This window comes from Myotis nattereri (assembly GCF_964212035.1).
Source record: "Myotis nattereri genome assembly, chromosome: X".
NCBI classification, from domain to species: domain Eukaryota; kingdom Metazoa; phylum Chordata; class Mammalia; order Chiroptera; family Vespertilionidae; genus Myotis; species Myotis nattereri.
In genome coordinates, this window is record NC_138078.1 from 119781940 (window position 1) to 119804316 (window position 22377).

General features: G+C 41.3%; 1 protein-coding gene across 1 annotated transcript in view; it reads right to left on the reverse strand.

The window, feature by feature from the left end:
• ENOX2 (ecto-NOX disulfide-thiol exchanger 2) overlaps window positions 1-22377 on the reverse strand; it is a 305848-nt gene that overhangs the window by 41422 nt on the left and 242049 nt on the right. The window contains exons 4-5 of the mRNA XM_081081306.1: window positions 21295-21450; window positions 10878-11084 (exon numbers count right to left, since the gene is read on the reverse strand). Of these exons, the coding sequence (XP_080937432.1) occupies window positions 10878-11084; window positions 21295-21450 (363 nt within the window). The remainder of the gene's footprint in view (window positions 1-10877; window positions 11085-21294; window positions 21451-22377) is intronic.

Genomic DNA, 22377 nt, shown 5'->3' on the forward strand with positions numbered 1-22377 from the left:
CCAGCCATAAGCAATGGGGGAAGCAAATCCTGAAGGAACTAGATGAGTACTATGAGAAGTTTAAACAGAAGAGGAGAGTGCTATACTGCATTCAAAAAGCCCTGATCTGGAGTCAGGAGCTGGGCAACCAGAAGATCCAGATTGTGAGTCAGATGGTGGAGCTGGTGGAGAACCGGACCAGGCAGGTGGAAAATCACATGGAATTCTTTGAGATGCACCAAGAGGTCAATGATACCACCGGCCAAAATGGCAAAGCCAGCCATGGTAAGTCCAAGAATGAGACAATCACTCAGGCAGAAAAGCCCAATAACAAGAGGTCTCAGCAACAGTGCAACAGTGCAAATCGGGAGTAATGTGGGGATAAGGACACATATGTAATAACTTAATCAATAAAAAAAGAGAAATGATTGGCTGTGACAATGAGGATGGATGCCCCATCGAGTGGTCCCACTTCTGTGTAGGACTGAATCATAAACCAAAGGGCAAGTGTCGAGGGGAGAACAAGGAAACCACTGACAAAGCTCTGGAGAAATCCAAAAAGGAGAGGGCTTATAATAGGTAGTTGGTGGACCTTGCTGAACAGTGAGGAGGAGAACTAAGCTGGTATATTTATTACCTTGCCACCTCTGGTGAGATGCAAAGACTGTACAATGTATATTTTTAAAGAATGTTAGAAAAGGAGCCATTCCTTTTATAGAGATGGCAGTGATTCTCTTTGCATTTTTTTCCATTGGTACATATGTATAACAAGAAAGTTGTCTGTGGATCAACATTTTAGAAACTACAAATATAGGTTTAAACCAGGGGTCCTCAAACTACGGCCCGTAGGCCACATGCAAATACAAATATTGTATTTGTTCCCGTTTTGTTTTTTTACTTCAAAATAAGGTATGTGCAGTGTGCATAGGAATTTGTTCATAGTTTTTTTTAAACTATAGTCCGGTCCTCCAACAGTCTGAGGGACAGTGAACTGGCCCCCTGTTTAAAAAGTTTGAGGATCCCTGGAAAACACTTGAGTCTCAAAAATATAGACAATAAATTGTACTATAAATATATAATGTGATAAATACTGCTATATCAGCAATCACTTTAAAATATAAAAATATATCAAAGTAACACATTGTACTAGTACACCTTAAACTTACACAATGTTACATATAAAATTTATTCAATTTTAAAAATGAGTCTTATATAGCACTATGGGCTGGGAAGAATGAAAAGGTGCCCTCAAAGTATGGTGTCTTTGAATAACATTAAGAGTGTCAGTTATACTACCACACAGAATTTTAATAAAATTTACTTTTTTAAGAATAAAATAAAAATTTTATTGTGGTAAGAGCACTTAACATGAGATCTGTCCTCAACAAATTTTAAGTGCATCAGCTTAACATTTTAAGCCTGAAAAATGTTTCCTAGATGTATTTGGTGACTCTGAACCAATTTTTTTTTGGGGGGGGGTGGAAAATAGATATGGTAAAGTGGTATATGATCCAGGTGACACATATTTTGGGATCCTTAAAAGAAATGGTAGTGTGCTATAGGACTACAATTCAGAAAACCAGGATTCAAGTCCATACCTCCACTTTTTGTGCCAGCTGTACTCCCAAAGCTAAGTAAATTAACAAAAAAATGAAAAAAAATTAAGTTTTTACTAACTTTTAAAGTTTCTGAAACCAAGCTAGCTGCTTCCATACACATGTGTCTCACTTCATTCTCAGCACAAACTTGCAGAGTAACTCCTGACTTAAACAATTAAAAATATGGGCAAAACATACAAAACAATGGTTTTTAAGACATTGGACATTGGGCAATGAAGACAGAGATCACTGAGAGACAAGAACCAAATGAAATGATCCCTATGATTTTCCCAGCTTATTGCCTAAAGAGAGTTTCCAGGCCTCAGCACAGAGAGGGGAGCTCAAGTAAAACACAGTGATCTCCCTGAGTGAGGAGACTGAACTGAGAGTCCAGGGAGACTATGGTAGATAGAGTTTGTATGGAAGAATACAGGGGGAAAAAGCTACACAGAGAAAGAACTTTAAAGATCTGAAGAGAGTCCTCCACTATTATTTAACTGAGTATTAATGTCTACGTGTGTGTGTGTGTGTGTGTGTGTGTGTGTGTGTGTGTAAATTACCTGAGCATTAGAGGTAGCAATTCTTGGACTTCACATAGGGCTGGGAATAACACTTTTCCACCAGCCAGAGCAGAAAAACTAATAATTCACAGAGTAATCAGTAGGGTTTTGCCTTAATTAGTGAAAACCAAAAATGAAACAACAACAACAAAAAAAACTAGCCCTGGACTAAACCATGCTGCATCCCAGAACTAAGCTCAAGAATATTTATAGGGCCGAAACCGGTTTGGCTCGGTGGATAGAGTGTCGGCCTGCGGGCTGAAGGGTCCCGGGTTCGATTCCGGTCAGGGGCATGTACCAGGGTTGCGGACACATCCCCAGTGGGGGATGTGCAGGAGGTGGCTGATCGATGTTTCTCTCTCATCGATGTTTCTAACTCTCTATCTCTCTCCCTTCCTGTCTGTAAAAAATCAATAAAATATATTTAAAAAAAAACAAACCTTAAAAAAAAAAAAGAATATTTATAGGAATAAAAACTACCTGGCACCCAATACAAGTGAAATTTCATACTGTCTGAAATCCAATAAATTATCCAATATGCAAAGAAGCAGGAAAATAATAATATAAAAAAATAATCAAAACAGACCCCAAAAGTGATATAGATAACATCCTATCTAATAAAAGAGAAACATGGTAATTGGCATACGACCGCTACCCTTCCCATTGGCTAATCAGGGCAATATGAAAATTAACTGCCAGCCAAGATGGCGACCGGCAGCCAGGCAGCTGGAAGCGAACATGAGGCTTGCTTGCTTCAGTGATGGAGGATTCCAACGTTTCCCGCCTGTTGCTGCTGGCCTCTGAGCTGCAACTCTAAGCAACTATGTTACAAATATAGAAGCTAAACAAAACCCCAGAAACCTGATTTAGTCCCAGGCTTCAGCCAGCAGGATGGCAACATTGTTTCAAATACAGAAGGTGAACAAAGGCCAGAAACCTGCTTTCAGCAGCAGAGGCCTAAGAGCTGGAGCCAAGCCTCAGAGCTAAAGCTGGCCCAGAATAAAAAGAAAAAGAAAAAAATGAGCGGTTGGGAGCTTCAGTCACTCGCCGGCCTGAAAACAGAACTCAGCCCCTCACCCAGACTGGCCAGGCACCCCAGTGGGGACCCCCACCCTGAAGGGTGTGTGACCAGCTGCAAACAGCCATCATCCCCTCACCCAGTCTGGCCAGGCACCCCAGTGGGTACCCCTACCCTGATCCAGGACAGCCTTCAGGGCAAACCAGCCGTGCACCAAGCCTCTATCCTATATAGTAAAAGGGTAATATGCCTCCCAGCACCGGGATCAGCGGAGCTGCGAGGCCTCCCAGCACCAGGATCAGCATGACAGGGGGCAGCGCCCAAACCCGCTGATTGCCCTGTGGCTCTGTGTGTGACAGGGGGCCAGGCCACAACCTCCCTATCTGCCCTGCTCTGTTCGTGACAGGAGAAGGCGCCCCAACCCCCTGATCAGCCCTGCTCTGTGCCTGATGGGGGGAGCTCCCCAACCCCGATTGCCCTGCGGCTCTGTGTGTGACAGGCTGCGGTACCCCAACCCCCTGATTGGCCCTGCTCTGTGTGTGACAGGGTGCGGCGCCCCAACCCCACCCCCCCCATGGGCCCTGCTCTGTGTGTGACGGGGTAGAGCCATAACCTCCCCATTGGCCCTGCCCTGAGTGTGACAGTGGCGGCGCCCCAACCCCCTGATCGGCCCTGCTCTGTGGGTGATAGAGGGCGATGCCCCAACCGCCCCCCATGGGCCCTGCTCTGTGTGTGACGGGTTAGAGCCATAACCTCCCCATCGGCCCTGCTCTGAGCGTGACAGGGTGCGGCACCCCAACCCCCTGATCCTCCCTGCTCTGTGTGTGACAGTGGCGGCGCCCCAACCCCCTGACGGCCCTGCTCTGTGGGTGATAGAGGGTGTCGCCCCAACCCCCCCTCCACGGGCCCTGCTCTGTGTGTGATGGGGTAGAGTCATAACCACCCCATCAGCCCTGCCCTGAGTGTGACAGTGGTGGTGCCCCAACCCCCTGATTGGCCCTGCTCTGTGGGTGATAGAGGGCAGCGCCCCAACCCCCGATCTGCCCTGTTCTGTGTGTGATGGGGGGAGCTCTCCAACCCCCTGATGGGCCCTGCTCTGTGCGTGACAGGGTATGGAGCCCAACCCCCCTGATGGGCTCTGCTCTGTGCGTGACAGGGGGCAGTGCCCCAACCCCCTGATTGGCCCTGATCTGTGCGTGACAGGGGGTGGCGCCACAACCTCCCCATTGACCCTGCCTTGAGTATGACAGGGGACGGTGCACCAACCCCCCAATTGGCCCTACCCTGAGCATGACTGAGGGTGGCATCGCAACCTCCCGATCCGCCCTGCTCTGTGCATGACAGGGGGTGGCGGCCCAACTCCCCCATCGGCCCTGCTCTGAGCTCGACCAGGGGCTGCACCCAGGGATTGGGCCTGCCCTCTGCCACCCGGGAGCAGGCCTAAGCCAGCAGGTCGTTATATCCCGAGGTGTCCCAGACTGTGAGAGGGCACAGGCCGGGCTGAGGGACCCCCCCCTCCCCCCCGAGTGCACAAATTTTTGTGCACCGGGCCTCTAGTAATAATAGATAAGGACACAAAAACAACTATTATAATTGGATTCCATGTGCTTAAGAAGCTAGAGAAATATTTAACATATTAAGTAGAAACAAAAAAGACATAAAAAAGAACCAAAATCAAACTGCTAGAGATTTTTAAAAATATATATTTTTATTGATTTCAGAGAAGAAGGGAGAGGAAGAGAGAGATAGAAACATCAATGATGAGAGAGAATCGTTGATCGGCTGCCTCCTGCATGGCCCCTACTGGGGATGGAGCCCACAACCTGAGCATGTGCCCTGACTGGGAATCAAACTGTCACCTCTTAGTTCATAGGTTGATGCTCAACCACTGAGCCATGCCGGCCGGGCCAAACTGCTAGAGATTTAAACTACAAAGTCTAAGTTGAAAAGAAAAAAAATCACTGGATAGTACCAATGGCAAATTAGACATTGCGAAAGAAAAGATTAATCAACTTGAAGACATAGCAATATAATCTATTAAAAATGAAATATATAGAGAAAAATGACTGAAGAAAATAGAGTATTAGTGATCTGTGGTTCAACTTCAAAGAACCTAATATATGCCTAATGGAGCACTGATTGAAGAAAGGGGAAGGAATAGAAAAAATATTTGAAGAAGTAAGGGCAGGAAACTTTCCAAACTTTATGAAAACTCTAAGATCTAAGAATTTCAATGAATTTCCAAGCACAAGAAACATGAAGGATATTACTCCAAAGCAAATCATAATCATTTTACTCAACACCAGCTATAAAGAGAATACCTTAAGGCTGCTATAGACAAAAAACACATTATATACAGAAAAGCAACAAGATAAGGATAACATCATATTTCTTGTCAGAAACAATGCAATTAAGAAGGTAGTGGAGCAACATTTGAGGAGGTGGGAACCTGTCAAGCCTAGAATTCTATACCCACAGAAGATATCTTTCAAAAAGAAAGGTAGAATAAATTCTTTTTGATACAAATGCTGAAAGAATTCACCAGGAGCAGATGCATTATTTTTAAAAAGGTTAAAGAGGGGGAGAACCAAGATGGTGGCACAGGTAAACACCTGTACTTGTTGCCTCTCACAAACACATCAAAATTACAACTAAAAGACAGAACAACTATCATCCAGAACCACGGGAAAGCTGGCTGAGTGGAAGTACTACAACCAGAAAGGTGAAGATCGTGCATTGAGACTTGTAGGAGGTGCAGAGTTGCAGAACAGGCTGGTACCCAGGTGTGCTGCTTTTTTAATCAGGAGGGAGATAGAAGCTCCTGCTTGCTCTGAACTCCAGTTCTGGGCGAGACTCTGGGGGACCCAGACACATACAGGGATAAACAAATGTCTGGCATTGGGGCAGAAACTCGAGGGCAGCTTTCTTTCAGACAGAGGTGCTTGCAGCAGTCATTGTTCCTGTGCTGGGACCTCTCCAGTTGCAGGGCTGACTGGCAGCCATTGCTATTTGCTCCACCCTGGGGATTCCCAGAGACCCCGCCCCACCCAATTTACAATCCCATCCAAGCTGTGTGCAGTGGCTTCTGCATATGAATGGCCTGTCCTTTCTCAGCCTAAAACCTGCAAACAGGCAGCAACTGGGTCAGGGAGCCCCAAACCTATTAAAAGAAGGCCCCAGGCCAGCAGCAACAGCGTGCCTTGCTTCACAGCTGGGCCTCATCTGGGCACTTCCAAACTGATACAAAAAGGAGGAATCTGCAGATCTCACCGTAGCTCCTGCTAGGTGGCCCCAGGCAGTGGCTGACTGCACTTCCTTTGAGATCCAAGAGTCAGTGTACCCAGTGGTCAATGTGAGACCATACCAGACTATAACTCTTCACATCCATAAGTGACACACTCAAGGGGAAGACTCAGTGATCACCAAAGCCCCACTGAAGCAAGTCCTGTCCCACAAGGGTGTCTCCTGCACAGCAGCTCTTCCATTGTAGACACAGCTGGTCCTCACAGCCAATTGGCCTGGAGGTCAATTCCTCCTAGTGATACCAACAGCAATCAAGGCTCAACTACAACAAGACTGTGCACACAGCCCACAAAGGGGTGCACCAAGAGTGCCACCTCAGGTGACCTGGGAGGTTGAGCCACTGGGCCCTATAGGACACCTACCACACAAGGCCACTCTATCAACTCAAGGAGACTTAGCAGCTACCCAATACATAGAAACAAACACAGGGAAGCAGTCAAAATGTGGAGACAAATAAACATGCCAGAAATGAAAGAAATGGAAGAAAGCAAACTACTGGATATAGAGTTCAAAGCCACAGTTATAATGTTACTCAAGAATCTTCTAGAAACCTCCAAGGAACTTAGTGAGACCTTAAAAGATCTTAGTGAGAACAAAAAAAAAAAAAAAAAAAAAAGGAAAAGGACCAGTCAGAAATTAAGCATACACTGACTGAAATGAAGGGTAATATACAGAGATTCAACAGTAGACAAGATGATCCCAAGAATCAAGTCAAATATTTGAAATATGAGGAAACAAAAAACACCCAACTGGAAGAGCGAAAAGAAAAAAGAATCCAAAAATATGAAGATAGTGTAAGGAGCCTCTGGGACAACTTCAAGCATACCAACCTCTGAATTATGGGGGTGCCAGAAGAAGAGAGAGAGCAAGATATTGAAAACCTATTTGAAGAAATAATGACAGAAAACTTCCCTTACCTGGTGAAAGAAATAGGCTTACAAGTCCAGGAAGCACAGAGAGCCCCAAACAAGAGGAATCCAAAGAGGACCACACCAAGACACATCATAATTAAAATGCCAAGGGCAAAAGACAAAGAGAGAATCTTAAAAGCAGCAAGAGAAAAACAGTTAGTTACCTACAAGGGAGTACCCATACAACTGCCAGCTGCTTTCTCAACAGAAACTATGCGGGCCAGAAGGAAGTGGCAAGAAATATTCAAAGTGATGAATAGCAAGAACCTACAACCAAGATTACTCTACCCAGCAAAGCTATCCTTCAGAATTGAAGGTCAGATAAAAAGCTTCACAGACAAGAAATAGCTAAAGGAGTTCAACACCACCAAACCAGTATTATATGAAATGCTGAAGGGTATTCTTTAAGAAGAGGAAGAAGAAGAAAAAGGTAAAGATAAAAAATTATGCACAACAAAGTGACAACAAATACATATCTATCAACAAGTGAATCTAAAAATCAAATGAATAAATAATCTGATGAACAGAATAAACTGGTTAATGTAATAGAATCAGGGACATGGAAAAGGAGCAGACTGACAATTCTCAAGGGAAAGGGGGTGTGGGAGGTGTGGGAAGAGATTGGAGAAAGATCTTACACCTATGGACGAGGACAGTGGGGGGGGGGGGTGAGGGCCTGGGGGAGGTGGGAACTGGGTGGAGAGGAGCTATGGGGGGAAGAAAGAGGAACATATGTAATAATCTGTAATAATATTTTATAAAGATAAAAAAGATTAAAAAAAGTTAAAGAAAATTCAAGCACCAGAAAAATGATATCACATGGAAATATGGATCTATACAAAGAAAGGAAGAGTATATATAATACATAATTACATTTATATGAAACTCTAGAAAATGCACGCTAATTAGATATAAAAAGGATCAGTGGTTGCCTAGGGAGGAAAATCAAAAGTCGTAGGAGGACATGATTACAAAAGAGGAATAAATAAAGCTTTTGAGAAAAAAATTTAAAAAGCTTTTGGATGAGGTGGACATATTCATTATTTTGATTCTAGTGATGGTTTCACAGCTATATGTATGTGTCAATGATATCAAATTATATTTTTGAAATATACTAAGTTCAGTGTATGTCAACTATTATAAAGCTGTTATAAAGAATAATACCTATTAACACTAAAAATGCCACACATTCTTTTTAGAAAGAGGAAGAATACATACATTTCATAAACAAACTTTGTTAGGGCCCTTTACAGTTTACAACCGACTTTCACACCCATTCATTTTATTTGATCATGTGAGCTGAGCCATCATAAAAATGGAGCTACTAATGATTATACACATATTACCTATTCGGCCAGGATCATGGAGAAGATCAAATGAGAGGACGATAGGAAAGCTTTGTGTAAACAAACAAAAAATACTGTGATGCTATGATGGTGTCCTGTGCACAGTGCCAACTCCCAAAGCTGTTCACACTCCAATGGAACAAAATTATTATTTCTATGTTTCTAGCCCCTTTTTCTAAGATTTTTGTTTTGTTTTGTTTTTTTTAACCCCACCCCTTTTTTTCTTTTTACAACGTTGGAGAACATCCATCCAATTCCTAGCACTTGTGAACTTTTATTTAAATGGAAAAATTTAGTTGTTTTCACATCACTGATTGCGATTCCCTTTTCTTTGGCAGTTTTGAGAATATTACCAGAGAGCTGATTTCAATGACGTATAGATGGATGCCTCCTGAGCAGCATGTTGTCTTTTATGTACAACTGGTCAGGGCTTTTCAAAACCTTGAAGTTCTAATCAAAATAGTCTATTGTGGGATGCTCTTTTATCATTGCTAAGTGCTGTCGAATCTTCAGCAGTTAGATTTGATAGCACCTAGAAAATTTAATCAGAGTATCCCACATCTGTCTCCTCTTTTTTCCCATGTTACCAGTCCTACTTTTTCAAACCCTGATTACATTTTCCCTGGCCTATTGCAACAGGAGTCTACTGACCTCCTCTCCTCTTTTCTCTTCTCTCCTCTAATTCATTTTTATACAGAGCTGCCAGATTAATCTTTCAGAAACAATCATATTCCTTGTTCAAAAATTGTCAACAATCGCTATTACCCGATGAATAAAGACTCAACTAAGTCATTCAAAGTGTGCTAACAACTGATGTTTTTCCTCCTCCTTTCATGTCTACTCAATACACAAACCACTACTCATTGTTTCCTTGAATGTTCACTAAAACTTACCACCTTTGTACCTTTGTTCATGCTGTATCTATGCCCCATTGCTTACATCCAAATCTTTCTCTTTGACAAAGACTTGGTCTAAATGTTACCTTTCTTTCTTGCCCTGGTCGGTTTGGCTCAGTGGATGGAGCATAGGCCTGCGGACTGGAGAGTCCTATGTTCAATTCCGGTCAAGGGCATGTACCTCAGTTGCAGACTATCCCTGGCCCTGGTTGGGGCTTGTGCGGGAGGCAACCAATCAATGTGTCTGTCTCACATAGATGTTTCCCTCTCTCTGTCTCTCCCCTCCCTTCCATTCTCTCTAAAAACCAATGAAAAAAATATACTCTAAAAAAATGCTACCTTTCTTGATTCTTTCTCTTTCTCCCTCTCTTTCTCCCTCTCATTCTCTCCCCTCTCTTCTCTCCTCTCTCCTCTCTCTTCTCTTTTCTCTCCTCTCTCTCTCTCTCTCTCTCTCTCTCTCTCTCTCTCTCTCTCTCTCTCTCTCCCCCCCTCCCTCCCTCCCTCCCTCCCACCTCCCTCCCTCCTGCCTTGGTCTTTGCTGTATACTCAGCAACCTACTATTCTGCCCAGCAGTCAGCAAGTATTCAATACCTAACTGACTTCCATAGGTAATTTTGAACATCTATTTTTGTTCCAGGCTATGTGCTAGATGCTGTGGATTCAAAGTTAAATAAGACACAGTCCTTTCCCCCAAGGAGTTCACACTCTGGTTTAGGATACAGATGTAGAAACAGTTCTAGCATGGTGATATAGGTGTCATGTTTGGAGAAAGCAGTGGGTGCTGTGGAATCACTGAAGAAGGGTGCCCAAACCAGCTTGGGGCAGAGTGGGGAGAGAAGTTAGAGAAAGCTTTCCAGAAGAGGTTATGCTTGAGCTGGAGTTTTAGGGTGTGAAGATGTGTGTATGGTGGGTGGGTGGGGTGGGTGGAAAAGGTAATTCTAGTCAGAGGAAAAGATATAAAACACCACGGCACATTCTAGTGTTGTTGGGACATGTGTGTGAGGGGACTGGGAGATAACACTGAGAGGTAAAACACAATTAAGGCCTTTAGATGCTACAAGTAAGTAGTTTAGAGTTATCCCATAGAAAACTGAGAAGTACTAAAAAAAAAAAAAAAACTTTAAAGAAAGAAATTGGATGGTAACATGCATTTTATTTCTCCGATTACTATTAGGCCCAAACTTTAGTTGCCACAGATGCAAATACATTGATCACCAATCTCTGCACTGTGCCTGGTAGGCAGAATCCTCATGACTAAATACTTACCAGAAAGATAAAGGGCTTTGTCCACCATGTACTCCTCAGCAAAGCGAATGTGACAAAAATTCTTTTTGCTCTTCCGAATAGCAATGATCTCTCCACACTGTTCAAACACTTCCACGATGATCTGCTCTGTCCCATTTTCAGGCAGGCCACCCACAAATACTGTTTTGCATCCTGGTGGTCGTTCTCGGGTTGCAGGAGGTGGAAGATCTAAATGTAAGTGAAAAAGCATTTGAAATTAAAATGTGTCCTTGAGATAGACCTCTTTGAAACCTAACATATCCCAGAGATAGCCTTACTGTTCCCACCAGACTTTTGCTGAAAAGTGCCAGAAGCAAGTAACTCCAAGGTGCTCATCTCTGCTCCACAGAAAATTGATTGCATGAACCTGAAAATCATTTTATTCAATGGTTTGGTGCCCATAATGGCTACAGGATATAGACTCAGACCTGTTTGTCTGTCCCATGCAGAGCTTTACAGTTATGTTCTTTACTTTTGTTGTGACAACCAGCTATTCTTGACTTTCAGTAATTTTTATTAAGAAGACAGTTCTTTGGGTGAAATAACACTTAGTTTAAACTCTTTGTTTCAGGAATTCTCAGAACCAGGATCCCTGAGACAAGAGTTTGTATAATTCAGTTTGTAGTTACCAAATTCTCTCTGTTCATCCTTACTGAAAGAACTGTTTTAGGATTAATTTGACAATGATGGGGTAAACATTTAAAAAAATAGTTATAGATCTCAGAATGATTTGGTTGACAATGTCGGTCAGAGTAAAAATGATCCTTTTAAGTTTTTTTTGTTTTGTTTTGATACCAGTGAGCTCTTCCTCAAATTCCTTGATGGAGAGAGCTGAGGTCGAGAGCCAAACATACAGCATTTAGAGGGAACTATGAAAGAAGAAAAAGTAAACCCACCTGGGAAATCATTAAAGTGACATAAACTTGGCTATAGACAGACATTATAAACCTGCTTAATGAGACGATGTTCTCTCTGCTTTAAAAAAAAAAAAAATGGGCTTCCTACTCACTCATTTTATATATGAAGCCTGTTGTATCTTTCAGCTCCTTATTGCTATTTATATGTTTCAAAGCATTTTCCAAGCAAAATCCCACAGTTGACAGTCCCCAATGCAAAGCATGATGGTCAAGGGTTTTTCTAGTGTTGTTTTTGGATCTGCAAGGATTTATTTTGTGTAATCCGTTCTTTCCACTTAGCTCTTAACAATAATTCTTCCAGCTCAAGATTTGGAGAGCTCAACAACCAGTGATTACAGCTCACATATAAAAATGAATGAGTCTCACTTATGGATTAAGTCCAGGCCCCCACCTGGCTTTTATCCAAGTTAGCAAGCAGGTGATTTTGGAGCTTCCTTGGGTATCAGCATCTCTAGCTTTGTCATTTTGCTACCGCTGTCTGTCTTATCAGTGTGGCTCAGAATAATCACGCTCTCATGATGTTCTCTTTCCCTCTGTTGAGTCAATAAAAGGGGAGAGAGATCCAGGGAAGTTACAAAGTTTCTGTTAATTTTTAAAATGTCAGTAATTTTAAGAACTCACTGTATTGTTTTTTTGATCCATATGAGAAATTTGAAGGGAAAAAGAAGATAACCTAGTGAGCAGGACTCTGCAATGTCTTAGTCATGGACACTGGAGAGGTTATAGATTTAATCTGCCGGGAGCTGGTCCATGCTTGCTGTTTCAAGGGACCTGGCATATATGGCATACTGTTCTTAATATGTTTGCTCACCTTCTAGGCACTATGTGTTTTAACCAAGGTCTCTGAGAAAGGTTGTTTCCCCAGGTAGGGATTTTCCCCTGAAGTTAGGGAGGGAATAAAACCTCTGAACTAAGTGCCAGGCGGGTAATTAATCACTTTAACTACGAACAATCATGCTTAAGCTACATAATCTTTACTCCCTGGAATGGAGATAAGAAACGCCCTAACCTTTGAAATAGAGATTGATAGGATTGGAATCAACTGGTATAAATACAGATGTAAGAAGACAGAATGGAGAGAGACAGAACCTAGGCACAGAACCTACACAGAACGTTCTCTAGAGACAGAAGAACTTCGCTGGAGAGAACATGGCAAAAGATCCTGGACAGAAACTGGCCTCAGAACCTAGAGACAGAACCTAGCGAGAGAACATGGCAAAAGATCCTGGACTGAACCTGACTACAGAAATTGGCAAGAGAACCTGACTAGAACCTGGTGACTGAACCTGGCTGGAGAACCTGGACAGAACCTGGCTGGAGAACCTAGCGAGGGAACATGGCTACAGAACCTGGCTGGAGAACCTGGAGAACCTGGCTGGAGAACCTAGCAAGACAACATGGACACAGAACCTGGCTGGAGATCCTAAGCAGAACCTCTCTGGAGATCCTAACCAGAACTTCGCTGGAGATCCTGACCAGAGATCCTGGCTAGGCTGCTGATCAACTGAACACTGTCTCCGTGTCATTCTTTCTTCGCCGACTCCGTCCACACCTTTGGGGACCCCTGGACCCGCTGGGGTTGGACCCCGGCATTAATCAAAAGGGGAAGATGAAGTCCAGAATCTCTTGAGACTTATGCTTCTTAGTTTTTAAGAACTGGAAAGGATTCTAGGTATCACACTTCCAGTGATTCTCAATTCTGGCAGCAAATTAGAATCAAGTTGGGAGTCAAACAAAGAAACATACAAAAATGCTTAGGCCCCACTCTAATGAATCTGATGCAATTAGCCTGTAATTCAGCCTGTGTATTATTTTTTTAAAGCTCCTCAGGCAAGTCTAATAAGTAGCTAGGATTAAAATACACTGACTTGGTCGAAAATCTTATTACAGAACAAAAATCTTAGCTGAGTGAGGTGGAGTAACTCATTCAGGGTCAACAACTTAGATAGAAAGATAAAGAGCATGAACTTGGAGCAGGCAAACTTGGATTTAAACTTTAATTTAATTACCCACTGTTTGTATGACCATGGGAGAACCTCTGAGACCTCATTTTTCATCTCTAAAATAAGGATACCTTATAAGGTTTATTGTAGGATACTTGATAATCTACTTCTATATTACATGTGGTACAATGCCTAGCACTTGATAGGTTCCAAAAAAATAGTAGTTACTATAGTGTTATTATTATTTATTATTATAGAACCCAGGTTTCCTAATTACCAATCTGGGGCTCCTAAAGCCCTACCACAAGTCTGGAGTAGAGTGGTAGCTAAGACCTGGACTTCTAAACTCACAGCTCCTTGCTTTATCCAGATCTTTAGAATTCCTGCAAGGGACTCAGCCCTCGCAGCCCCCTGCCTCCCCTCCACCGCCCCACTGGTCATTCTGTCGTTCTGGAAGGTCATTCCACAGTCGGGTCTAATTAGCACATTAACTATTATATAGAATGAGTTTGCTTAGTTAGGTCTACCTTTAGATTTGTTGAGAGGCTCTAAGGAATATCTGTTTGCTGCTGCGGTTACATGTAACACTGCAAATACAAAGGCTCTTTTCCTTGACTACATTGGTGGGATTTAAAAATTCTGTGATGGCCTGGCCTGCATTGACTCAGTGACTGAGCGTTAACTTAAGAACCAGGAGGTCACAGTTCAATTTCCAGTCAGAGCACATGCTCAGGTTGTGGGCTTGATCCCCAGTGTGGGGCGTGCAGGAGGCAGTTGATCAATGATTCTCCCTTATCACTGATGTTTCTAACTCCCTCCCTCTCTGAAATCAATAAAAAATATTTTAAAAAATAAAAATTCTGATGAAGTTATCACCTATTTAGATGCTATGATTATTCTGTGGTGACTGTCTGCTAAGTAAATGGGCATAAAGGTTACTAAGAGTAGTGTCAAGAATGCTGGGGATTTATTTATTTTCATTGTGTAAATGTAGAAAGCCTCTTTGATAGCATTTGCTGAGATTTAGGTGTATGCCAACAAGCAAGGCAACAGGCTGTACTATCTTCCTTAATAGACAGTTCATTAATTAACAGCTCAAAGCACTTTGTTGTCTGGCCCTGATTTTCTAATCCCACTGAAATACAGTGATCTGGGCATAGCAATGATAACCCCATAGGAGAGCAAATTCTAAGTGCTAAGCTATTAATCAGGTAATGTGATAAGCTCTTGTAAGACCCCAATCACCACTCTGGATGGAAAAGAAAACTTCCATGTAAAAAGATTCCAGATAGCTGGGAGTATAAAGAACTATAATTTCTGGTAATAGAAAAGGAGGAGCTTCTAACAATTCTAATTACAACTAAGCACCCACTTTGTTGAGCTGTGAGGCAATTAGCACTAAGATCACAGTCACTGCTGATATTTGAGGCAAGAAGCAGCACAGAGGACCTATAAACTACTTGCATCTTGCTTTTCAAAGGAGCATCACAGATCACTCAACTGGTTTGCCAGAATTTACATACTATAAACTTTTAAGTAGATTTTATTAGGGTAGCCCCAAATTGAAGGCCCCCTAGACAATCAGCAGGGGTCAGATATATTTTAATGTAATCCCAACTGATTGGAAATAACCAGAAGGCTGGTAAATCTTTATTAATGCTCAATTTACCCACTTCCTCAAAATTTTTTTAATAAAACCCATTCCTAGAAACCAAAATGAATGAGGTAGGCCTGTTTTAAAATGGTAAAATGAAAATAATTGCTCTTTCCTGGCTTCTGGGTGCTTTCCCACATGCTGGGACACAGATACAAAGTGATATTCCACTATGTATTCCACATGCACTATTATTTCACAGCAGACTCAAAATGTAACCTTATCCATACAGAACATCTATCAGCTAGAGTAAAAACTCTTGGCAAAATTGAGTTTTCTGGAGAGATGGTGCTGCCCTCTTATTCCAACAAATGAAAACTGCTAATTGAGAATGCAGTAAATCTCTGATAGCCACCCTTGGGGGGGTGGTGGTGGAGGAAGTAACTGTGTTTCAGAAAGCTTTCTTTTGCTATATCTCTGACTTCTGGAAATCAGGGGATTTTGCTTCTAGCACAATGGGGTACTCAGTCACCATTTATCTTTAGAAGATTGGTTCACAGTCAGCTCCAGTTTGACCCATCACATTTTTAGACCAGAACTGATTTTGCCTAGTCCAGATCAGAGGGCTTAAGTTACTTACCCAAGATCTCATGGTGATTTAGTGGTGGATATCTGAGATATGAAAGCAGGACTGTGTCACTTCAGGGTGTATACTGTACTGCCTGCTCCAATGAAGGTAGAAAGCTCTATGTGCTACCTACCAACTTCCTCTTGCTTTTCCTAGTACATTTTTAGGGGTTTTTGCTTAGGTGAATAATTATTGTGGTGGCTACATTTTTAATGTCAAGAATCATATTTTTAGATCTAGATGAAACCTTGGAAGTATCTAGGTCAGGGGTGGGCAAACTTTTTGACTCGAGGGCCACAATGGGTTCTTAAACTGGACCGGAGGGCCGGAACAAAAGCATGGATGGAGTGTTTGTGGGAACTAATATAAATTCAAAGTAAACATCATTACATAAAAGGGTACAGTCTTTTATTTCAATAGTTTTATTCATTTCAAACGGGCCGGATCCGGCCCGTGGGCCGTAGTTTGCCCACGGCTGATCTAGGTTAATGAAACACAGTATCCTCACTTCACAGACAAGGAAACTTAGGCCCAGGGAGGTTTTACGACAAGCCCAAGATTTGGTGACAGAGCTGGGAGCAGAACACAATTCTCTTGAATTTTAACCTGGTAGATTGTCCACTAATATATAATACCATTTTTTGCACATTTGATGTATATTCACCTAGAAAAGTCTAGTGGTCAGTTGGATATATGTGTCTGAAGCTCAGAAGAAAAATATGGACTGAAAATATAGATTTGGAAATTGTCAGCATGTGGGGTAATTATTCCAGGCTCTCTTGGTTTTCTTTCTAGGCCTCTGACCTATCCTTTTGTACCCATCCATACATCCAACCATCCATTACTCTAGAAATATTTATTGAACACCTACTATATGTCAGATACTTTTCTAACTGCTAGGGATACATTAGTGGAAAAACAGACAAATATACCTACCTTTGTGGAATTTACATTCTATAAATTACATAGTTTGTTAAACGATAAGTGTTACGTAAAAAATAGAGAGGGTAAGTAGGATTGGGAGTATGGTAGGGAGGGTTGCATTTTTAAGTAGGTTGTCAGAGTCACTGACAAAGAGACATTTGAACGAATACTTGAAGAAAGTGAGTTAGTAATGCAGCTATTTAGAGGAAGAGTATTTCAGGTAGAGGGAAGAGCCAGTTCAAAGACCACGTAATAGAAGATTGCCTGGTGTGTTTATGGAATAGCATGGGGGTCAATATAAATGTAACTGTGAGTGATGGGCAGGAGAGTAGGAGGAGACAAAGTCAAAGAGATACTATGAGAGAGGGAGGAAAGATCATAAAGGGTCTTCTAATGCATTAAATTGACTTTAGCTTTTATTATGAGTAAAATAGGGAGCTATTAAAAGGTTTTGAGTAGAGGAGGGGCATGATCTGACTCAGGCTTTTAAAAGGACTACTCTGCTTAATCTCTTGATAATAGACTGTGAGGGGCAAGAGTGAAAGAGAAAAACAATAAGGAGGTCATTGCAATAGTTCAGAAAAATGTATAGTTGTATATATAAACGGGGTCATAGTAATGGTTATTTTGAGGATAGAATTCTAGATTTACCTATATAAATTTGAAGGTAGATCTAATAGAGTTTTCTAACAGATTAAATATGGTGTGTGAGGAAAATAAAGTAGGTAAGGATGACCTTTAAGTTTTAACCTGAGACACTGAAAGAGCTGCCACTATCTGAGATGGAGAACGATACTAGTGGAAATGGTTTGAGGAGGAAGATTAGGAGTTTCATTTTGAACATATTAAGTTGAGATGTATACTTGACATCTAAGTGGAGATAACAGGTAGGCAGTTGAATATAAATTTGGGGTTCAGAGACAAGGTCTGAGCTAAACATATAATTTAGGGTCAATGGCATATAGATGGTTTTGCAGCCATGAGATTGGATGAGATGATCAAAGGTATGAGTGTAGCTAGAGAACAGGTTCAAGGATGAGCCATGAGGCTCTCTCCAATGATAAAAAGGCAGGGAGAACAGAAGGATAGGCAAAGGAGACTGCGAAGAACAAATTAGTGTGGTGGGAGGAGAACCAGTAGTTTTCCTGGAAGCCAAGTGAAGAAAGTGTATCAATGAGTAAGAAGTAATCAACTGCACCATATACGGCTATAAGGTCAGTTAGGAAGAGAATTGAGAATTAACCCCTGGCTTTAGTATTGTTAGGTCACCTTTAAACAAGGGATATTTTGACAGAAGTGTGGAGAAAAAGCATAAATGAAGAAGACTTAAGAGAGAAGAGATAAATTGAAAAGATAAAAGTCTTTTGAGGACTTTGCTGCTAAGGGATGTACATAAGCAAACTATTCTTGCTCCTTTAAATTTTGAAATGTTGGGATTCCTCAGGGTGCTCTGTTTGGTTGTCTTCCTTCTTGATCTATATAATCTCTCTGGCTGTCTCATTCAGTCTTACACTTTCAAATGACCTAATTTTTCAAGAAAGATGAAGAGGTCACTAGCACTAAATAGAGCAGAGATAAAGGTATTTAAGGACTAAAAAGTATCTATTGGATTTAGCACCCAATATTTAAATGGAAATGCATTGGAGTGATGAATGATTAATGTTTTATTTTCAGTACATTTCACATGAAAGTGTTTCAGGAGAGGGTAGACTTGGATTTGGGCTGGAGAGGAGTGTGAGATCAGGAAGCAGTTGAACTTAGCTAAAGAATGGGTAAGTGGCAAGTAGAAATGATGGATTGAAGACAGTCACATGAAGCAGAACAGTGAAAGGCTTTTGGAGTCAAGTTGGACTCTGAATTTGTAGTTACTGGGAACCCCAGGACTTTTAGAATTCTGTATATGTGACAAGCACCTGGATAAAGTATTAGGTGGGAGAGAGGGGAAGGAATTGATGCTAAAGATACTTTCTAATGAAACAACAAGACAGAAGCAGATTAAAATGGGTTCATAAACAGCCACTATATCACATGACCTTATTGTTGAGAGGGCTGTTAACAAAAATGGCACTTTTGCTATTATTTTAGGCTTCTGCATTAGTATTTTTGCCAATTAAACTAAGTGCCCTTTTAAACAAAATTCAAGCTCTAAAAAGGAAACAGAACATGAGTTTACATTAAGCAGTGTCAGAAATGTTATTTTTTGAATCCAATTCCAAAGCCATGTTTTTTCCCAGAAGCCACCACTTTACTCATACTAAATGCCCTGTCAGCATCCTTAAAAAAACCTGAAGAACTAAAGGATTGAGTCCTGAAGGTAAAATGCGTCCCTCTTGCTCTGTGGTCCTTCCAACTCAGAAGTGAGAAGGCAAATCTGTAGGTGGGAAAGTATAAATGTGTTTGAGAGCTGTCTGTTTCCTTTGATAGAGACTATCAAAAGTTAGAGCCCCTTTAAGCCATATATTTCTACATTCATTTAAAGGCTCAACAAGGAAGTTTATGTGTTATACATGAGGTATCTGTGCTATTTTTGAAATTCAGGAACTGAACATACTGCAAAGTAATCCCTTGTACCCAATATAAATATTACAGAGTATGAGCCATCTTGTTAGATTAGACTTGATTAAGACTATGGAAGCCTAGTGCAGGCTGGTAATGTGATAAATGAATGATTAAGCCAGTAGGGCTCTACTTTTATATAAGCAGGAGGTTTTAACACTGTAATGCCTAAAGTCATGGCTTTTGAAGTAAAAAAAATGTAGTATCAGGGATGCACAGCTTTCTCTATTCTAAAAGCAACAAGTAGAAGAAAGGGAAAAAAGTCCATTGCCCATTGGTTGGGACAGTGGCACTAAGAGTAAGAGACAAGGGTACAACAATGCCACTCATTCACCGAGGCACTAAACACAAATCCAGAAATGGCCAAATGAGCTGGCAGGTAAGGTGTACTAGGGCCATCTTATTCTCCATTTCCTAATTCTCCTGTGACATGCTAATTATTCTCCTAATTCAGTCCTCTGAGATGTTGGACTCCTAAATTTCTTATTGGCCTGGAAGGAATACCCTGCTGACAAGTTCAAAGATTGGAAGAAGGTATAAGAACATTTTTCACTAGCAAGAAGGGTCAAGATGATTTGTTCAACCAACTCTGACCGATTCTAAAATCCTCTCAGTTCTGAGCAGACCATACTAAGTAGAATCTTGGTCCCTGCCAAGGCCTGATTCCATGATTAACTGGTTCCTATGTAAGGTGGGAAATAAAATAGTTGTCTGAAGTCACATGTGAAAGGTTCATGTTTATTGTGTTAGGCAAGTTCATTTGATCTATGGCCTAGACTCTTGAGTGTGTCCCTTAACAAAGTTTTTTAGAAAAGATTTTTATTGATTTTTGGAGAGAGAGGAAGGGAGATAGACAGGGAGAAACATCAATGCGAGAGCCTGCAACCTGGGCATGTGACATGACCAGGAATCTAACTGGCAGTCTTTTAGTGCACGGGATAATACTCTACCAACTGAGCCACAACAGCCAGGGCCCTTGGCAAACAATTTTAATCTCTTAGCACTATAGTGGTGGCTCTCTTAAGTAGGCCACCCAGTATCACTAGAACTGTGGGAAAAGCTTTAAGAAGGCTTGGGTTATGAAGATGTAGCTTTTGACCATTTAAAGTAAATAAAACCCCAAATAGATCTGGAAAAATGATTGAGTCAATTATTACTGCAGCTACATTTAAACTGAAAAATGGCCACCATATCTTTGAAGATGTTTTTAAGAGTCTAAAGAGAAACCTATTAATTACTGGCAAGACAGCCATCTAGATCATTTCCACATGAACTGCATTGACTGAATAGCTGCAAGTAGTTTGACTCAGTCTCAATATTCCTCTTTGCCCTCACAGTAAGTTGAACCTGACCTCACTGCCTACTGCAATCCATCAATTGAATAGCTGTAGTTTGAGTGATGTGTGAATAGCTCATAGCAGTGGAGGATCTTTAGCACCAAATTTACATTCTTATGTGCCTCAGGTAGGCTTAGAACACACTATGTTTCTGCCATCACCAGAATGTAAGTCAGTTATGAAAAGGAAAGACTGCAAATGACAGTGTTGAGCAATTTGTGTCAGGTGCCTCTTTCTGTATCAACACACTAGAATCCCTTACTAGATGACATTAAAAATACACTTTATCATTTGTACTGCCACCAGCACACAGAAATCTACTGCTCTGAGCATAAAATTCAGCCTTTCCTAGTAAGAGAAAATTTTCTTGTCTTCAATTTTCTAGGTGAAGCTTCTGTACATACATCTATGAATCCCTTGGATATTCTTTTGAAAAAGAAAAAGGTGTTCCTAGACAAGAAAACACAATGATTTGTGTGGGGAAAAAAGCAGAATATTACTTGGATTCGGAGGGAAAAGTGTGCAGCTTTTACAGTGTATGATCTCTTTTACTACTGGCATATCTGGTGGAATTGGAGGAGGTACTATTCCCAAGCCAGGCATCATTGGAGTTATTGGTGGAATTCCGGTCATGATTCCAAGAGCAGGATCAAAGTCTAAAAAAGGAGAAGAAAGAAAGAACAATAAATGACACCAGGAAAAGTCAAGTGGATGCACAATGTTAACTTATAAGCTTCATACCAAAGAAACACAGAGGCAGAATATTTAAGAAAACATGATATTAGCACCAGGTCTTAAATACTGTATTACAGTATACTTGTGCATTTTCCTTTTGGGATGGGGCTTCTTGGTTATATTTAATTAGTGCCTATTTGTCTCTAGATTTCATTTTGACATCCAAGGCCTTTAATAATATGACTGTGTCTTGTCTATTGGTCTTGCCTTCCACTGGTTTCCAACACACACCCTCTGCTCCATTCACACAAGGCTTCTTACTGCCCCTTGTAACACTCCAGAGCTTTCTGCAGTATAGCAAGGTGTTAAGAGCACACAGTTTTGGGGATCAGGCAGACCTGGGTCCTAGCTCTACCATATGTTTAGTAGAATGAATAGTTTGAACCTCCATTTCCTCTTTTGCAAAACAGGGTTAATTCTGTCTACCTTATAGGGAGTTGTGAGGACTAAATAAAATGATGAATGTAATGTGCTTAACATAATGCATAGCACAAAATGCTCAATAAAGAACTATTTTATATGCTTTTCTTCATGTTGATATCCCTGTGTGGAATCATTTGAGCCTCCTTAAATTCTACCCATGCCCACAGGCCTGGCTTAAGACCCAACCTCCTTAAATAACCATTTCCAGATAATCCTGGTTCATTTTTAACTCTATGTCTAAAATCTATTTGTTCTACACATGTTGCCACTGAATTTTATTTTATACCATCCTTTGTTTCATTCAAAGATGCTCCTAGGATGTATGGGGGTCCCCAATCAAATATTTTTTGTGGGGCCTGTCTATATACACAATTTGATTCACTCCAAAACAGCATCAACACTATTCTGTTGGCACAATCTCATGT